At 38.0% G+C, this 18157-nt stretch overlaps 1 protein-coding gene across 1 annotated transcript in view; it reads left to right on the forward strand.

Annotated features, from left to right (window-relative positions):
• The first annotated feature begins 1116 nt into the window (after window positions 1–1116).
• The window catches only part of cacna1ba (calcium channel, voltage-dependent, N type, alpha 1B subunit, a), a 137017-nt gene continuing 119976 nt past the window's right edge, over window positions 1117–18157 (forward strand). The window contains exons 1-3 of the mRNA XM_077240844.1: window positions 1117–1983; window positions 3897–4002; window positions 4895–5034. Coding sequence (XP_077096959.1) covers window positions 1721–1983; window positions 3897–4002; window positions 4895–5034 — 509 coding nt within the window. The 5' untranslated portion in view covers window positions 1117–1720. The remainder of the gene's footprint in view (window positions 1984–3896; window positions 4003–4894; window positions 5035–18157) is intronic.

The raw sequence follows: 18157 nt of genomic DNA on the forward strand, positions 1-18157 counted from the left end.
CACACACACACACACACACACACACACACACACACACACACACACACACACACACACACACGTTTTGTCAATATATATATATATATATTTTTTAACAAGCACACATTAAGTGAATTAAACTTTTGACAGTTGTTTAATTAATTAAACAAATGTTGTTCTTTTGAACTGAATCCTAAAAGAAAATGTATATCATGGTTACCACAAAAATATTAAGCAGCACAACTGTTTTCAACATTACTAATAAGAAATGTTTCTTAAGCACCTAATTAGCATATTATAATGATCTTGTGACACTTGATTTAGGCCTATTTGCTGCTGAAAATTGACATTTACTATCACAGGAATAGATTACATTTCAAAACATATTGAAATCGATTTTTTAAAATTGTAATTATATTTTACAACCTATCGGTTTTACTGTATTTTTGATTTGATTAAACAAAGCACAAGAAAGTTCTTTAAAAAAATCATACTAACCTCAGCACACTTTTTTTTAAGCAAAGTAAATTTCACGTTTTCTACAACCTTAATGTCATGCAGCAATTAAACTCAAATCCACTGCATGTGTGCTTTAAAAAGGAGTAGGCTACAAAGATGATTGATCAAGCACGTAAATTACGGAATGTAGCCTATAGAGCTAAATGTATTCGAATCGAAACCATGTTAAAAAAAAAAAAACATTAGAAATTCCCATGGGATACAATGTCTCAAAAAACGTGGTTTAGGCTACAAACAGAGTAGGCTTCAGCTCTACTGGAGGGTTAATGTAAATCTAAAAGAGATCGAAGAGCCTCTAAGGCGTCAGTCACGAGATAATGTCCTGATTTAACCCACCCAACATCGGTTCCACCCTTTTTTTAAATCAACGATCTGTTTACAGTTGTGGGAAGTGCAGATGCACCGATGCATCATATGATGTGACGGATTCTTGTTAACTTGCTTTAAAGTAGCCATTAAAACCATCTAAGTTACTGTTTAATGAACTGCTGGGCTGTGGAAGAGGACACGCTGTATTTCCCCCTCTTGCCCCAGTGCCATGGAGACTGTAGCGGTACAGGTGGAGCCAGTGACAGGCTGCCTCGCAGTCACGTGATCTGATTCAGAAGAACCAGCGGCTGCAGAAATAGGTTAAAATTTCATCGCCAGGCTACAGTCTAGTGGAAAAAAGCTGTTCGTGTCCTTTGCTCGTTTTCTTTTCAACGATAAAAGCACGAGGGCGACGGACTGCGCGTGTTATCTTCTGTTAGAGCGAAGAGTGCAGGTTCGCAGGAAAATATCGAAGCATCTGCAACAGCATTGCGCGCAGGGGAGCAGGATCTTACAATCTGTGGGCTTGACTCCATTCAATCGCGACACAGTTTGTAAAGGCACCTTTTTCTGATAGGACTTATTTCATGACATGGCTGATTATCTAAATCCTTCGAGTGAGGCGTGAAAAGGATCTTTATTGGAAAATGACCGGTCGCTTTTTGATGGATTGTGGAACGTGGAGCGACAAACTTTAACTGGCGTTCGGTTCATAACAGAGATGCGTTTAGATGTGCTCTGAATGGCTGGAATACTTTAAGCAACTCTGGCTGAACAAGCTCGTGTGGATGCCAGACCTGTACGGATAAGAAGAACTCGTGGCTGGGACAACATCGCGCGTTGTGATGCTTCTAACTTACACTCTGTCTGATGTGAATTTGGATTTCTATAGTCAAATCTGCGTGTTTCTAGAATGGCTCGCTTCGAAGACGATCTCCCGACCCGGTATGGAGGCGGTGGCTCTCCAGCGGGTCCAGTCAGAGGGGCCACCCGGCAGCCAGGCCCCCCGCCCTTACCGAGGGTCTATAAGCAAACAATGGCCCAAAGAGCCCGGTCAATGGCCATATACAACCCAATACCGGTCAAACAGAACTATTTAACACTCAACAGATCCCTTTTCATCTTCAGCGAAGATAATATCATTCGGAAATATGCAAAGAAAATAACAGAGTGGCCATATCCTTTACACAAATCACAGCCACTTTTAAGAGCTACTGTAAAAATAACAGTTTGCTCTTTGTAATCAGCAGTAGCCTACTTCGGGTTCAGTATCAGTGTTCTTCGTTTTTTATATTTATTAATATGCTCGCAAAAGTTTGGCGGAAATAGAGGCATCGTTTTATTCAACATAAGTTATGTAAAAGTTGTTACGTTTACTCTTATTGAATTGAAATGACATGCCTTATAGGCTATGCAGGGTGGTGTCTCGCTGACGAAGCAAACATTACAAGAGGGGTCAGTTGGAAAATAGCTCAGATTAGCTTTAAGTACGCTACCTTATATTTGCGATTATAGCATGCGAAATGTATTTCACGATTGCTTGATAGCCTATATAATATTATGTAGGCCAAGTCTCGTGACGTGAAATGCCATTTAGAGTTTTTATTGTTTTTGTCATTTTAGCATCCAGTCACTGCGCTATTGATTCTTTTCAGTCAGGAAACGAGACTCGGTCTTTGTCGCTCATGGCAACAAGAACAGCTCTTGAATTGGGCTGCCTAAATTGCTGTGCAGTCTCAGGAGAATTGCCTCTGGGAATACCAGCCAGTCATAAAGTAACTGAGATAAACCTGCTAGTCTGTGCGTTATAATATAAGAGCATTCGCAGCGTCTGTCGCAGGATACAGTCCAAAAGCAATAAAGTTGATTGTCTAGCCACTTTAAGCGGAACAGTTTAGTGTTTTGGGGGCTAATATCATTCCGAGGCCCAACCGACGGTCCTCAAATTTTAATGGTTCCGAATCTGTATTATTTCGCGAAATTGAGCATTTCCCTTTGACGTGGAAGAGTTTAGGGGCTGTTTTATTCGCTCTCCAAGGTACTGAAACGCCTACCTTTAAAAACTCGTCCAGGGAAAAGCCTAAGTGATGGAGTCCGAATAGTTTACCACCCTAGAGTAAATATTAGAATTAACGTTTCGATTTTGTTAACTTAAAACTTAATGAACAAACAAGGCGACATTTGACGCATTTTAAATGCTTATTTACCAATATCTGGCTAAATGTTTCTATTCGCAGCAGGCTTCACATTTGCTCTCCAACTTTGCTGTATTGTTTATATTAGAAGGCCAACATAGACTGAAAAAATCAATTTCTCTTTGTAGCCATAGACTTTTTTCCAATCCATTGTTAATCATTGACTATTGAGATACTTGAATGAAACATATCTCACAATTTCACCTGCCAACCTCACATGTGAAAATATTCCAATTAAATTTCAATCAGATCGAGCTGAAAATCAATTTGAACCATAATGCTGGCTAAAACATATTTTGTTAGAAATGGAAATTGTACTCAAACGTATATGAATACATTGAAACAAAATTAGTCTAAAATACTTTGTTTGATACATAAACCTTTTTTTTTCGATTTTGTTGCATATTATGTCCCAGTCCTCATGTATCAGTTTTCAATTTCAAGCACTGAGTATAATTCATGAAACTCCCCCATTTATTAATAATGTCTTTATGCTCAGACTACAATGAGTCTACTAGTCTGACGTGCCACGGGAAATAATTCTCCTCCTCTCCACTAACAGCTTTGTGAGGAATGATGCAGTTCACACAGCTCTTGACTGAGCCATATGGTACCTGAGATGAAGGTCATTTTTATCAGTAATTCTTGGTAGTAAAAAAATTATATTGGGGACGTTAAAGTGTGGTGCATTTTAAATATTATTCCAAAGAAGTCTCTGACTCTCATAGATACACTATGAAGTGAATATTAGCTCAAGATGTAAGTTATTTGTTCTTTATTCTGCTCTTTATTGATTTTCTGCTGTAGCTTCCAAAATTGCTCGATGATCATGTTATTGCTGTGAATTAATTGTAACTATTTGTATCCCATGGTCTCTTTCCTTAACACCATCACTCCATTTGAGTACTTGATTCTCGCCACCATCATAGCAAACTGCATTGTACTGGGCTTAGAGCAGCATTTACCAGCTTTAGACAAGACACCCATGTCAAAGCGGCTGGTGAGTTGGACTTTCCCTCATTAATCACACTGCAATTTTATAATAGTCCTTTGAGCACCATTATAGTTTATGTATTAGTCTATTTTGCAGCATTACCATATACAATCAGAATTGTTCTGTTTAGATGCGGACAGCTTTTACTTTACAAACTTTTGATTGTTTCACCAAAGGTTTTGTAAGTAGCAGTTGTTACTGTAGGTCAACATTTTGCGCAGCCTTCATTTGTGATTCATTTAGCAGACACATCGATCCTTTGTGAGTTGCTGTCAGTCATTCAACAGTGAATCCTTTAACCGTCCTCCTAAATTGATCCACAGATCTTTGTTGGTGCTTGAGATTTTATTTTAGTTGATCAGTGTCTATAATAAAAGAGGACATTAAACTTAAAAATGAACTGTCTTGTCCGCTCAAACTCTTCTTGAACATTCTGTGTTATTCTTTTCATGTATATTTCTTCTGAGATTTTATAAACGTGTACATGATAGAAATAATTTAAAAGTTTATTTCTCACCATTTGATTGGTTTTGTCTCAACATTTGTCATTTACTCCATATAGTCAAGGTATTGAATATGTGCTTCACTTATGAACTGCAATTTTTAGATGCTCTGTTATTAGAGGTATTTGCTTTGAATAGTTATACCGAGAACATAGAATATACTGAGAAATAGTATAAGGCTCCCCATTCTTCAACTTTAATTTGCTTTATTTTACTGTATTGTGCTGCTTCAGTGTTCTGTGGAAGAACAACAGTTTAATGAAAGTTGTAAAATATTCAGTGCACTTGCCACTGAGAGATTTATGTTCCTCTTTATACTTCGTTTCATTGTAAACTTGCATCTTGTATCTTAATTTGTATGAATAACTGCTTGTGTCTCTCCTCACTCATGACAGGATGACACTGAACCCTACTTCATCGGAATATTTTGCTTCGAGGCCGGGATCAAGATTATCGCTCTAGGCTTTGCTTTTCATAAAGGCTCCTACCTCCGCAATGGGTGGAATGTTATGGATTTTGTTGTTGTGTTGACGGGGTAAGTTCAAATATTCTTCAAATTGCGACTCACTGAATGGTTACTGAGTGGTTTTTATCTAAATGACAAACCTTAAACCGAAGGAAAGCAGTATATATATATATATATATATATATATATATATATATATATATATATATATATATATATAAAAAGCATTTGGCCATGGTCTGTGACATGAAAAAGAAAATAGCCAATTGTTTTGTCGTTTTAATGCTGTCGTTGACAAAAACCTCAGTGGAACTGAGAGGAGAAGCAAATTGGTCTGCTTGACCCTAGCACAGGCAGTGTAGCGGAGGTCCTGTACATAGGTAAATGGTGTTTGGGAATCTAGCCTGCATTCAGACCAGGGGTCTGTCTGCACAGGCTATGGCTTGTGCTCCAATATTACAACCGGGCTGGTACATGAGAGGTGTAATGGGGTGTAGAGGGAGCTACTTCATATCCAGCAAGGCATACAGCGGGGACATTCTGATCCTTATTTATAGCAGTATACTCTGGTGTAGATGATTGCTACTGTCTGCATCGTATTTGCCTAGAGATATTGCTCTATTCGTTTTGGTTGTTTTTGTAGTGATTCTGAAATGGATTTGCGTTGTTAGATGGTTTTGGGAGAGGCACCATAGGGATCTCAATACCAGGATCCAGCTTTATTTGTTCCTGGTACTATTGAACTTACTTGGTGATTATTGCATTACATGTATTTAGTTGCACTGCATTTGCATTTCAAATATTTAAAGAAATGTCATATCACAAAGTATTTTTTTCTACAGGGATTGTGCAGTGCTATTTTCACTAGGTATTAGTATTTCAGTAGGTATTACTGCCATTAACACTTTCTCAGACAAGTGGATGCAGTGAGACCTGTTTTCTTGTTTGTCCACATTTAGCATAAAGCCTATTATAGTAAACTAGAACTAAAACTATAAAAACAGTTCCATTACCTGAAACTAAATACAAGTTAACTGAAATAAAATAAAATTTATAAAGAACATATTTTATTTCAGTTAATTGCCTAGGTTCATTTAGTTTAAAGAGGACCTATTATGTTTTTTTTTTTTACATTTTCAGGTGTGTGATGTTTAAACATGAAAAAAGTCTGCAAAGTTACAAAGCACAAAGTCCACTTTAAATGGAGTTATTCCCTATATCAGTAAGCTCTGTTTCTGAACTCCTTGAAACGCCTCGATTGTAGTCTTGCGTTTTCTTCCGGGAACGTACCTTCACAGTATTCCTCATTTAAATAATTGTCACCCAAGGCATATGCAAAAAAAAAAAGAAAAGAAAAAAGCCTGGTTGAGTTGCTTGAGCAGTGGGTTAAAATTCACATTTATGGTAAAAGGGGTGTGACATTTTCAAAATATGATTGTAGCGGTTGACCAATCAAAACACACTGGTCCAGCCGACCAATCAAAGCAGATTGTGCTCTGCAAAAATGTAAAATATTTGATGAAATACATTTTTTTGAACATTCAAGCATAAAAACTTATTCCAGTAGACTCCAGACTATTTTTAAAGAACATAATATGGCCTCTTTAACTTGATCTGCTAAAGTAACTTAAACTGAAATAAAAATGAATATTTAAAAAAAACGAATAAAATGACAAAAACACAGCAAAATTACTAAAACTTTACAATCAAAATGAAAATGGAAAATATGAATAAAAACTATAATAGTATCTTAATGGAGGATCACCAGCAGATTTTATATCTGAAGAGTTGATGACACGACTGGCTCCACTGGTTGACGGGCCTCAGGGATGTGCGCTCATCCTGGGGCACTGTGCCGTGACGGGCATGGTGTTACACTGATACTGGTCCCTGTATGGTTACTGGCACCACTAGGGAGTGTCCTGCCTTTCTCTGCCTAATGGCAGGGAGATTTGTTTTGTCCATCCACAGAGGCTTACGTCAGCCCATCACCTCTCTGCAATAAACAGATTTAGTGGAAGCAGTTTTGTTCCTGCAGCGGAAGAGGCTGTGCACAAAGCCTATGATATAGAGCTGTCTATTTGCCTCTGGACATCTGAGGCAGCCAGTGGAGTTTATTTATAACAGACGTCACATTATAACAGCGTGTCTCCTAAACTAGACATTAATATCACTTAATATTTATATGTGTGAATATATATTTGATATTTGCAAAAGGTGAATATATATTTCTATGTTTATAAAATATATTTTTTGTTTTATACATAAAATGAATAAATAATTATTGTTTTAATTATATAAATAAATAACTTGCTTATATATATATATATATATATATATATATATATATATATATATATATATATATATATATATAAAATCTAAATAAAACCATGTATATAATATAGTGGCTTTATTTTAAATACATCTATACATTTATTATACATCTATAACTTATACTAGTATCCGCAAATATATGTTTATTATATTATACTTGTTGTTTTTACTAATATATAAAAATAATATATATAATATTCACTCTGTTCATCTATTTCCTTAGTATTTTATTGGTGGAAGTCAGTTGGTTAAGCAGTCTCTGTCACCTTTATAAAAGGAGGGTCCAAGATGGTATAATATGGTAATAATCACAATCAAAGTATACCCTTAAAGGGTCTGCAATTGAGCGGTTCAGTAGTATGATCAGTCTCAGTCAAGACTTATGATCCATGTTTCAACCCCAGACTGCGGTTCGATTATTAGAGTATACTATAAATCGCATATGTACAGGCTTTTGAATACTTCTGAACGATGTAATGAAGGCCTGTTACTGTAAAAAAATTGTGTACTGGTTATCAGTAGGCTCCTATCAGCTGCCGTGGTGTGTATGCTTAGTCTTTAATGAACTTCACAGCATAGAGTTATGGGATGCTTCTTCAGATGGCATCCTTTGTATGGTTTTCCTGACTGAACTTGAGGGATTTGTCGTATAGTATTCAATGTTTTTAAGCTTCCATGATCTATTACTCTTTGTCAATTTTTGCTTTTTAGGCTCAATGAGCTTGGAGTGTGGGTGGGGCTGTCCTGTGCGACACTAGAGAAATGGAAACGACTGACAAAATGTTGCATTTGTTGTGGATTCAATTCAATTTCTTTTATTGTCATTGCATATATTATACAATGAAATGAATTAGCAAACCTTACGGTGCATCCACACATGACAACACAACAACAATAATTAAGACACCATAAATGTAACACGCTACAATACAGAAACTTGACAGTTTCATGTAAAGATATTGCACATTATCATGGAACATATATCTTCTGGATAGGACTTGGTGTCAGTTTAATGTAAACTGCAAATTAGTCATTGTAATTCCATAAGTTATTCTTAGATAATTTTTTTTTATTACACTCGTAATAAATTGTTTCACAGGAAATAATAGCTTTCTATCAGTACAGTTTATAATATAAAAATAAAGATTATGTAATAATTTTTTTTTATAATAATGATAATAAAATGAGTTGTATTTCCCTCATTTATCCAGTCTAACAGCTCTAATGTGCCTGCAGTAAGGTCTTTGGACTTGCTAATAAGAGAATATATCTGACTCTCTGGGTTCACATCTCGATCAATACTGTACTGAACCAAACAGTAAGGGAATGGCTTTGCTACACCACTCTTCTTTATGAGCGGCGCACTCCTTCTCTCCCTCTCTCCTCGTTCCAACCAGCTTTAGTGGATGAGGGGTGTGGTGATGGCCAGGGATCATGCTGCTGTTGATGCTGTGATGAACCGAATGGCCGCTGGGGTTCCCTGCTCAGATCAATCGCTCTTAATGAGCTGCATGGGTTCCCTGGAGGACCATTATGTTCGTAGCCTTGTGTGTCTCTGAGCTTCCATAGAAAAGGATCCTGAAGAGGGCTTTGAATATTATGTAGAGGAAGTGTATTGCATTTGGATAAATTTGATGCTCAAACTCAAATTACCTTGGTGCCACTTGCCAGATGAACATTAGTGACAAATGCAAATTTTTACACATTAATTTTTTCATTATACTGTCATTGGCTTGGTTATACAATTGCTGCACGGTTACCCAAAATTATTTTGAACAATGTGAGCACAGTTTGTTATTGTCAACTAGGCCTTTAATAAGCCATATTGAAAAATGTATATTATATTAAAGCTGCAGTCCGTAGTTTTTCCTCTTTGTCGCAATCGCGAATGAGCACAATGTTTTGAGGAGAATGTGCGGCTGTCAGTCGCCGCGCCGGTGTGGATACTGTCATTCGGAATCACAGATTTTACTTTTTGGAAGTATGACCAACATAATAATTTTCACCGGAAAATGTCATCTGAACAAGTAAGTAACATCCACTTTTGTTCTGAACTAAGGAGGAAAAAGCATTGCAGTAAATCGTGCTGATTAAATCTAACGATCGCTTATCATTTCACGTCAAACCGTGGAAATGATACTTTGTTCTCAAATTGTTAATGTTAACAACATCAGCATTGCATGACTACATTTAATGTGTATTAGGGCTACCTGTCATTCAGTTTCCATTGCTGTGCAGTCTAATTTCTAATTGTCATACCAACAAATTAATGACATGCTCACATTTCCCACGGAAATCCACCAGTACCACTGGAATTAAAAACATTATTACAAGCTTACCGTTTTGAAACAAGCTAAGGCAAGCAGGTAGTTTTGAACACTGGCTGGTTATGTACTTGCTCAAAAAATTATATGGGATAATTTTTAACCCAAAAAAGTTACGGACTGCAGCTTTAATATAATGGGCTGCCGTTTAGGAAAAATGTAAGAACAGTATAAGATAACATTAAAGGTCAAACCGAAATGCCGAAAAAATGAAAACGCTGCATTTAAGGATGGACTATGAATGCTTGAGAGTCTGAAACTAGCTGGTAATTTAATGCCTTTTTTCATTAAATATATGTGCTTACTTTATATTTTACTGACCAGGCTTTATATTATGTTGGTATGGAATATCCTGCTGCTTCTAACACAACGTCAAGAAACTAGGTAAACTGAACATTTAAACACCATCCTTCCAGAGCTTTTGCTTTGTCCTATTTTATCACTGCAGTCTGGGGAGTAATTGAGTCATGTTCCTTTGAAAAATGTTAATATTCCTATTACTGGAGCTCTGTCTTCTTTTTTCGTTTTATTTTCTAGTTCTAACTCCTTATGTGTATTAACTGTATGTTGTAAAGGTGTTGTATATGTATTGATCCCTTTTACTGCATTGAGTAACCGTCTTCACTGTGTCTATTCCACCTTCCTGTTAAAGAAATTTAGATTTTGCAGTAGTTGCACCTCTTAAAGCAATATCCTCATTCCCTCTCTCTTGATTCTCTGAGAGTAGATTGGGTGTCTGTGGTTGCCACAGAGGACCTTTACCTGTCAATATTGGTGTGTTCCTGTGAGTGACTGAAGTTATTTGCTTGGAGGGAGATGCAGTATTTTAGACATTCAGGGTGTTGCAATCCTCCCTTGGTATTGGCCTAAACACGCGGATATCATTACCTGATGAGGACAGTGTCAAATGCTTTGAGTTTGTCAGTGTCAAAAAACAAGGTGATGAGCTCATTTGTAAGCGATCTCTGTGCAGATTCTCTCTGCTCTACGTATGTATCATGTTGTGATCTATTTGATGGCATAGAGGAAAGTGAGTTCTGTGCATATTTTAGCACATCGACCAGTTTAAGAGGTGTGGGATCAAACGATTGTGAAATTTTCATTGAAGCTGAGCATATTGAATCAAGTCTCCCACTGTTGCTACATTTCCTTCATCTCTGGCAATGTTTAAACTAGATTAGGGTTGTCTTGATACCATTTTTCATATTTCAATGCCAGTGAAATTCCTTTGTTCTCAATAAGAATGTTGATTTTTTACGAAGCTCTTCACATGACATGCAGACAACAATACGTATATTGTTGCCATCCATTAATAATTGGTTCTCTCTTTTTAGTAAATTGTGACCACTTTTTACTTATTCATTCACTTATTTTTTATATCGTGGCCACGAATTAAGAATTGTTTTAATAAATCGTGGCCACATTGAACTTATTAGTAACCTCGTTTTGATTTTACTAAAACGATAGAACAAATTAGCTGTAGCAGTGTGGTTGTAATGAACCGCACAACAAAGGAGTAAGGAACAAAACAGTGTCTATTAAATCCACAAAGTAAAAACGCAGGAAATCGCAGGAGTAATATAAATGCAACCACATTGACCACTGACGTTAATACTGACGATACCATACATTCGAACGAAGGAAACTCTGGGCTTACATACATACAGGCATAATTAACATAACTAGAAACTTGTGAAAACTCAATCAAAAAACTAGCAAAGAGTACACAGGTAAAACAGGAAGAGAAAACGATACAGGAGAGATGACAGATGGAGAGACCAGGGCGACGATGTTGGGACGATCCATGAGCAGGAGTAGCCTGGCAGGGACCAAGAGAGCAGCCAGGATAATGGCCCACGGCAGAGTTGATGGAGGGAGGAGCCATGGTGGAGACTTGGTTGACAATGGAACAATGGATGATGGAGCCGATGGAAGAGGAGACCAGGGTGCAGGTGGAGAGCTGATGAGGCTGGGCAACATTGATGGTCCTGGAGGCTGAGCCGCAGTGATGAGCGTCCAAGGTGGAGCCAGTGTGCCAGAGGTAGAGCTGGTGTGACTGAGGACAGAGTGGAGCCGGAGTTAAGGCGGAGCCAGATGTATTATACCAGGGAGAAGATAACGTGAACCAGCGGAGATGGGGCTTTGGAAGAGGAGGCGGAAGAGGGAGGGATCTCTGGAGAAACAGGAGACTTGGAGATGGGTGGAAACTGTGAAGACCTAGAAGACTTGGAGCTGGGTGGAATCGGCAGAGACATAGGAGACTTGGAGCTGGGCGGGACTAGTGGGGACGGGATAATCAGGGAAACATCCTCTTCCAAATCATAACAAAAATTAGTAGAGGCCAGCTGCAGCTCACCCTCAGCGAAGAGTTCCTTTCATGCCCTCTTACTCCACGAGCTGTCCCATGATGACGCACAGTGTTGCCGGGTCACACACCTTGCCAGACTATCTGTGGGGATCGGGCTCCTTGCCGATGGTTGGCTCAGTCCTCTTCTCTGGCGCTGGCTTGTGCATCGTGGCTGACTTAGGCTCTCCGTCTACGGTGGACTCTGGCATCATGTCCGTGAAGTGTGTGAGCGGTGGCTGGCTGACCTCTGGGGCTGGTGATGTCATCCTCAGCGGAGCAGATTCTGAATGCCGATCCCTTAATTCATTCACTTCGAGGCGTGCCCTGGCTTAAATACAGGGATAATTAACATAACTTAACGTAATGTAAGGAACACGTGAGAACGCAATCAAAAACCAAGGGAACAAACTAGCAAAGGGAACACAGGCAAAACAGGAACAGAACACATAGAAACGAAACCAAGACAGAACATAACAGACCATACGAATTACGTTAGTAAAACGGGATGACATATTAGGAAGTCATGGAAATTAACTGTTAATTTGTGGCCACGATATGCATTATTTTTTCCTGCGTGTCATGTGTGGGGCTCCATAATTTTTGATACCGCAGGATACTATTATGCTAAGAAACATGTTCTTATTTAAATAGTTGTAATTAATTATATTATTAAACATGTTATATAGTCAATATTCAATATCAAATATTAATATCAAAATTAATACATTTACATTTTAATTGACTGACTTTCTTCTAAGGAACATAAACACAACATTGGAGCCCATTGACTTATATACTATATTGGCATATAGTCAATAAAAAACATTACAAAACATCTTGAATTCTATGCAGAAGGGTGAATAAACGATGACAGAATTTTCATTTTTTAAATATCAAATATCCGCAGTAGAAACGGCAGCTTCAGTTTATGTGCATTCAGTCCCTGGTGAAAAAAAGATATCAATAAATACATCTTTTCCAGTGTGATTCAGCATCTGTGCACAACACAATGTTTTGTTCGGAGGGGTTTGCTGTGAAAAACCTTTGAGGTGTCAGCTGAGAGCAGTTGAAGAGGCTTATAGACGTTCTGTCGCTGCCTCCTGTTGAGGCACATCACTGAGACACTGTGGGGGTCTTCAGTCTGACAAGTGTCGGTGTGTTCTCAGTGAGAGCAGGGTGTTAGGTTTGCAGGGAGGGGTTTAGATTAAATATTGACCAATTAGCAGGGCTCTTTCTCTCTCACTCTCTCCAAAGCATCTGCACTGCTACTAGCATCTCAGGCAGGTTTCCCTTTGTTATTTTCACAGTTAACTCCTCATTCTCAGGAGCACATGCAGTTTTTTCTTTTGTAGGAATGGCCAAGCATGGGTTTTTGTTTACTTTAACAAAACCTGCCACCAAGGCACTTTCCATAAAGAAATTATTGTTTTTCTGTTAATCAAGATTTATGCTGGTCTGTAGGGTATTTCAGAACATCTGAACAAGTTTAAATCACTTTTAGCCTGATTTGGCTTTTTGAAAGTCAATAATGACAAATATATCATGTTTTAGAGCGTGATTTAAAAAAAAAAAATCAACCAAACCAGTTCAGCGCAAATCCCACCCTGCAGCTAATTTCATTGTTTAAGGTTAGGGTGTAGGGTTAGGGGTTAGTGTTTGCTGTAGCATAGGCAATCAGCACTGTGATTGACATGACCAATGATATCTTTAGAATTGGCTGCGAGTTGGAGTTTGCACTAAACTTTTTTGGGGAAACAAATCACGCTTTTTAAGATAATTAGTTAAGTCTATAAATGCTCTTATTAAAGGAGAACTCCGGTCAATTTTAACATTGAGCTAATTTTTTGGTAAATTTGGAGTGCTGTCAGTACAGAGAACAACGACAAAAATCGGTGTTGCCTACACCGTGTTATCCTCTTTTTAAAATTTGAACCCTGTTGACTTAAATGGGGCAAGTTCTAAACCTGTTTTTAGCCTCTTAACATCCTTGATGTGTCATTACAAGTGCACAGCCATGTTAGTGATTTTATTCAGAGTGAACACGGTGAATCTGACTGAAGTAGATGTGAAAGATATGAATAAAAGGGATGTTAATTCAGCCAGCTCACATATTTGCATCTACTTCCTGTTTTCGGTCGAAGTCCACAGTAGTCGATTGTCGAGTGCGCGCGCGCGATCATTGGTAAATTACCATTGCTTAGTTACCAATGATCGTGTGCGCACGCACTCGACAATCGAATACTGTGGACTTCGACCGAAAACAGGAAGTAAATACAGGCTCAATGTTTGAGCTTAATGTTAAAACTGACCGGAGTTCTCCTTTAATCTAAAGATTCAACCCGTAAGATTTAGGAAATACTCCTGTAAATAAGGGCTGTTATATCAGGAATTGCATTTGTAAAGATGTCTTTTCGTTTAGAGGGCTCATGTTTATTTTTTTTAAATTGTACAGTAATTTCAATCTCATATTTATTTTTTTGGACCTTTTGCCTATTTTTATTGATGAACAGTGAAAAGCGACAAGAAATTATAGGTTGAGAGACATGGAATTGATTTGGGATTCAAGGCTTAATGTGTCTGAAGCACATATAAATAACTCTGACCCCCTCATATTTCTGTACAGATTTTTAATGCAGATCTGATTTTTATTAATTATTTTAATTATTTCAATAAGTCTCTGTGAAATCAAAATCGGGGTTTCATGCCTCCTTATCTATTAGCTTTGAAGACATAAGTTAGCATCCTTCTAAAAGTTGACAAAATAGACTTTTAGCAGATATAACTTCCCTTTTCCTTTTATAAAAGGAAATGCACTAACCCAGGAAAGAAGTGATTTCATGGATCTTTAAGATTGTTATCGTGCTGAACTATTGAGCTGTTGTTGCAGGTGGGGAATATTTACTGTTAATGATGAAGACCCTTTTTTTTACAGCAATACTTCAGCAGTGATGTTTTATCAGGGTAGGTTGACCTCTTTATGTAACTCTGTGACCTGAGACATAAAGCCAGAGAAGAATTATTTCTGTAGTCTCTTCTGTATTCAGTTGTCCTCAGCTCACCTCACTGTGTCTGTTTGCTCTTGTGTAACAGTAAGTTGTGTGCATGTAAAATGAACTTCCCGACTCTATTCTACTGCTGCATTTATTCTGATATCGCTGTGGAATCTGTTGTTTTGGGGGAGCAGTTGGAGATATCAGCTGTCATTTAATTCTAAACACTGAGCAGCGAATGACCCAGTCAAATATTTGGAAGCGGCTCTGTCTCATAAAGAAACGCAAACAATATTTCAGAGCCTATCTGCTCGGGTCGGGCCTCTTCAGTCTCTTTGAACAGGCTATAATTTGTCTATTTCATGAGGTCTATTTCATCACATTCTCTCCAGAGTCATATGGGTCTCTAATAGAGGCATTGTCTGTTTACACACAGGGATGTAGTAACAGGACTGCTGTTTGCTTAAGATAGAGCCATTAGAGTCGTATGACCTTTGTGACTCAGCTCTTCTTTATAGTGAAACAAACAAATACACTGATATAAAAATCAGTAAAGAGCTATGAATCATATTCTCTTTAGTTTTAGGTTGGATGGCTTGGCTGTGAAAATGTAATTTTAGAGAAAGCAGGATAAGCAATTGACTGCCTTTTTCCTTTTTTATTGGTCATTAGAATCCCTCCTACAAGCACAGATAGCCATCATGAAAATGGCTTTTATTAGAGGTTACGATTTATTACCTGCTCAGTATCCAATAAAACATTTTCCCTGAAATGAGACGCAGGGCATCATATTTCAGTGTAAAACCATGTCCTAACCAGACACATTGTGACAAGTTTCCAGCACCAAGTGATTTAAGTTAGAGCTGAAATTGTTTCTGTTCTGAGGTGCATACTTAATTTAAGTGGAAAATCTTAAATCTTTTCAGAATAAATCTGAGATTCCATCCCATGTGTTCAGGAGAACAAAATCTGGGGACATTGGTGCAAAATGGTGAAACAGAAGTCTCAGGGTTTCTTGTCTGACAGCAAATTATTCAGTCACTTGACTATTTTTGGATGCACATCTAGGATTTTATCCAGGAAATTTGTTTCCTTTGTAGTTTGTGTACATCTTCTTTTGAATAACAATTTAGGGTATGTATGTTCTACAGTTGTAAATATGATAAAAATGGGAGTAAAAAATAATCTTTTATTCAAAAAATTCTGAGGGGGAAATCACATTATGAAATAAATGCTTTTCTCCAAAACACGCTGGCCATAATTATTGGCTCCCTGTTTTTAAATTATTTTTGCAACCTCCTTTTGCCAAGATAACAGCTCTGAGTTTTCTTCTATAATGCCTGATGAGTTTGGAGAACACCTGACAAGAGATCAGAGACCATTCCTCCATACAGAATCTCTCCAGATTCTTCAGATTCACAAGTTCATTTTGGTGCTTCTTCTCTTCAGTTCAGCCCACTCATTTTCTATAGGGTTCAGTTTATGGGACTGGGACGGTGATGGCAAAAGTGATGTATATTTTGGACCGTTGGACACAACATATAAGATCCAGCAGTATATTTAACCGTTGACATGGGAAAACTTTTTATCCCTGTTTGCACCAAACACACATCTGGTGGGTTTGCGGCCAAAAAGCCCTTTTTTAGTTTCATCCGACCACAGAACTATGTCCCTTTTGAAGTTCCAGTCATGTCTGTCAACTGAATATGCTGGAGTTTATTTTTGGAGGAGCGAGGAGGATTCTTCTTGAAACCCTCCCAAACAACATGTGGTGATGTAGCGGTTGTTTGATATATATGTTTAGGCTTTCTGACCCCCAAGACTCAAATAATATCTGCAATTCTCCATCTGTGATCCCTGGAGAGTGTTTGGCCACTCAATCTTTCCTCCTTACAGTGCATTAAGACAATATAGACACACGTCCTCTTCCTGGCAGATTCATAACATCTTTAGTTGATTGGAACTTCTTAATTATTGCCCTGATGGTCAAAATGGGGAGTTTTAATGCTTTAGCTATTTTCTTACAGCCACATTCTATTTGATGATGCTCAACAATCTTTTGATGCACATCAGAACTATATTCTTTGTTTTTACTCATTGTGATGGATGATTAAGGGAATTTGGCCTTTGTGTTTTTTAAACTTCTTTGAAACAAGTCATAGCTAGACAATTTAATGTTCCTATAGTCACCCGGTGTGCTAAAAAGGTAAATATTAATGGCAATAATAAGAAAGGTTCGATTTTTCCAAATCTTTTGAATAAAAGATCAAAAGGATTTATTTTTTACAGCCATTATTGATCATATTTACCAGGGGTGCCATTAATTCTGACCACAACTGTATTTAATGCACATTTTCGTCACATGTGTCCTTGCTGAATAAAAGCTCTTACTGACCCCAAACTTTTGAACAGCAGTGTATGTGGATGGTTATCAGATAGTCTGTGATAACCTCAAATGTGTATGAAAGTCACTGTACACTTCCTGTACACATCATGAACTATAGATGAGGCTTATTCGCTCTTCCCTGGAGACCCGTGGGGATGATGCGACAGCTACTGGGGTCAGGCAGAGTTTTGTTATGAAATGCTGTGACATTCGGACAGGTGTGTGAGGAAACCCTGCTGGGTGGAGTACCTCTGCAGCGACAGAAAGTCACCTTTCATCACAAACCACAGCGCCTCTATTCACTAAACACATCTATACACACATCAAGCTGTGTAAATGTTGAAGACGGTGGACGCTGATGACGTGGTCCCTGCGGATGCATTATTCAGCATGCCATGCACGTCCAGTAGCCAGATGTCAGTGTTATTGCAGTGGGTATTTTAAGCAGATCGCCAAGCAAACAAACAAATAAAAATAGCTTGAAGTGTGAATCCTAGTACTTCATTTGGTGGGTGACAAGGCTGATGTTTGTCCCTTATATCGTCCCATAATGCCCTCAGGATCTCTCCTTTTCTCTGGGGTACTCTTGCGTATACTTCTCTCCCAATCTTACATCACCCTCGTCTCTTTTGCCTCCTGGGATACTTCTCCTTTTCCCCACAGTCCCTTCTTTCTTTCATCTTCCCCCAATTCATTTACTGTCCCTCTTATCATCCATTTCGCACAAATAGTCTTTTCAAGTTTCTTTCGCTTGTCTCACTCCACACGTTCCCATGCTCAGACAGTTAGCAGGAAGTTGAGTTGACAA

The sequence above is a fragment of the Siphateles boraxobius genome, unplaced genomic scaffold (assembly GCF_051911475.1).
Source record: "Siphateles boraxobius isolate OS27281-9 unplaced genomic scaffold, OSU_SipBor_1 24, whole genome shotgun sequence".
In the NCBI taxonomy this organism is placed as follows: Eukaryota; Metazoa; Chordata; class Actinopteri; order Cypriniformes; family Leuciscidae; genus Siphateles; species Siphateles boraxobius.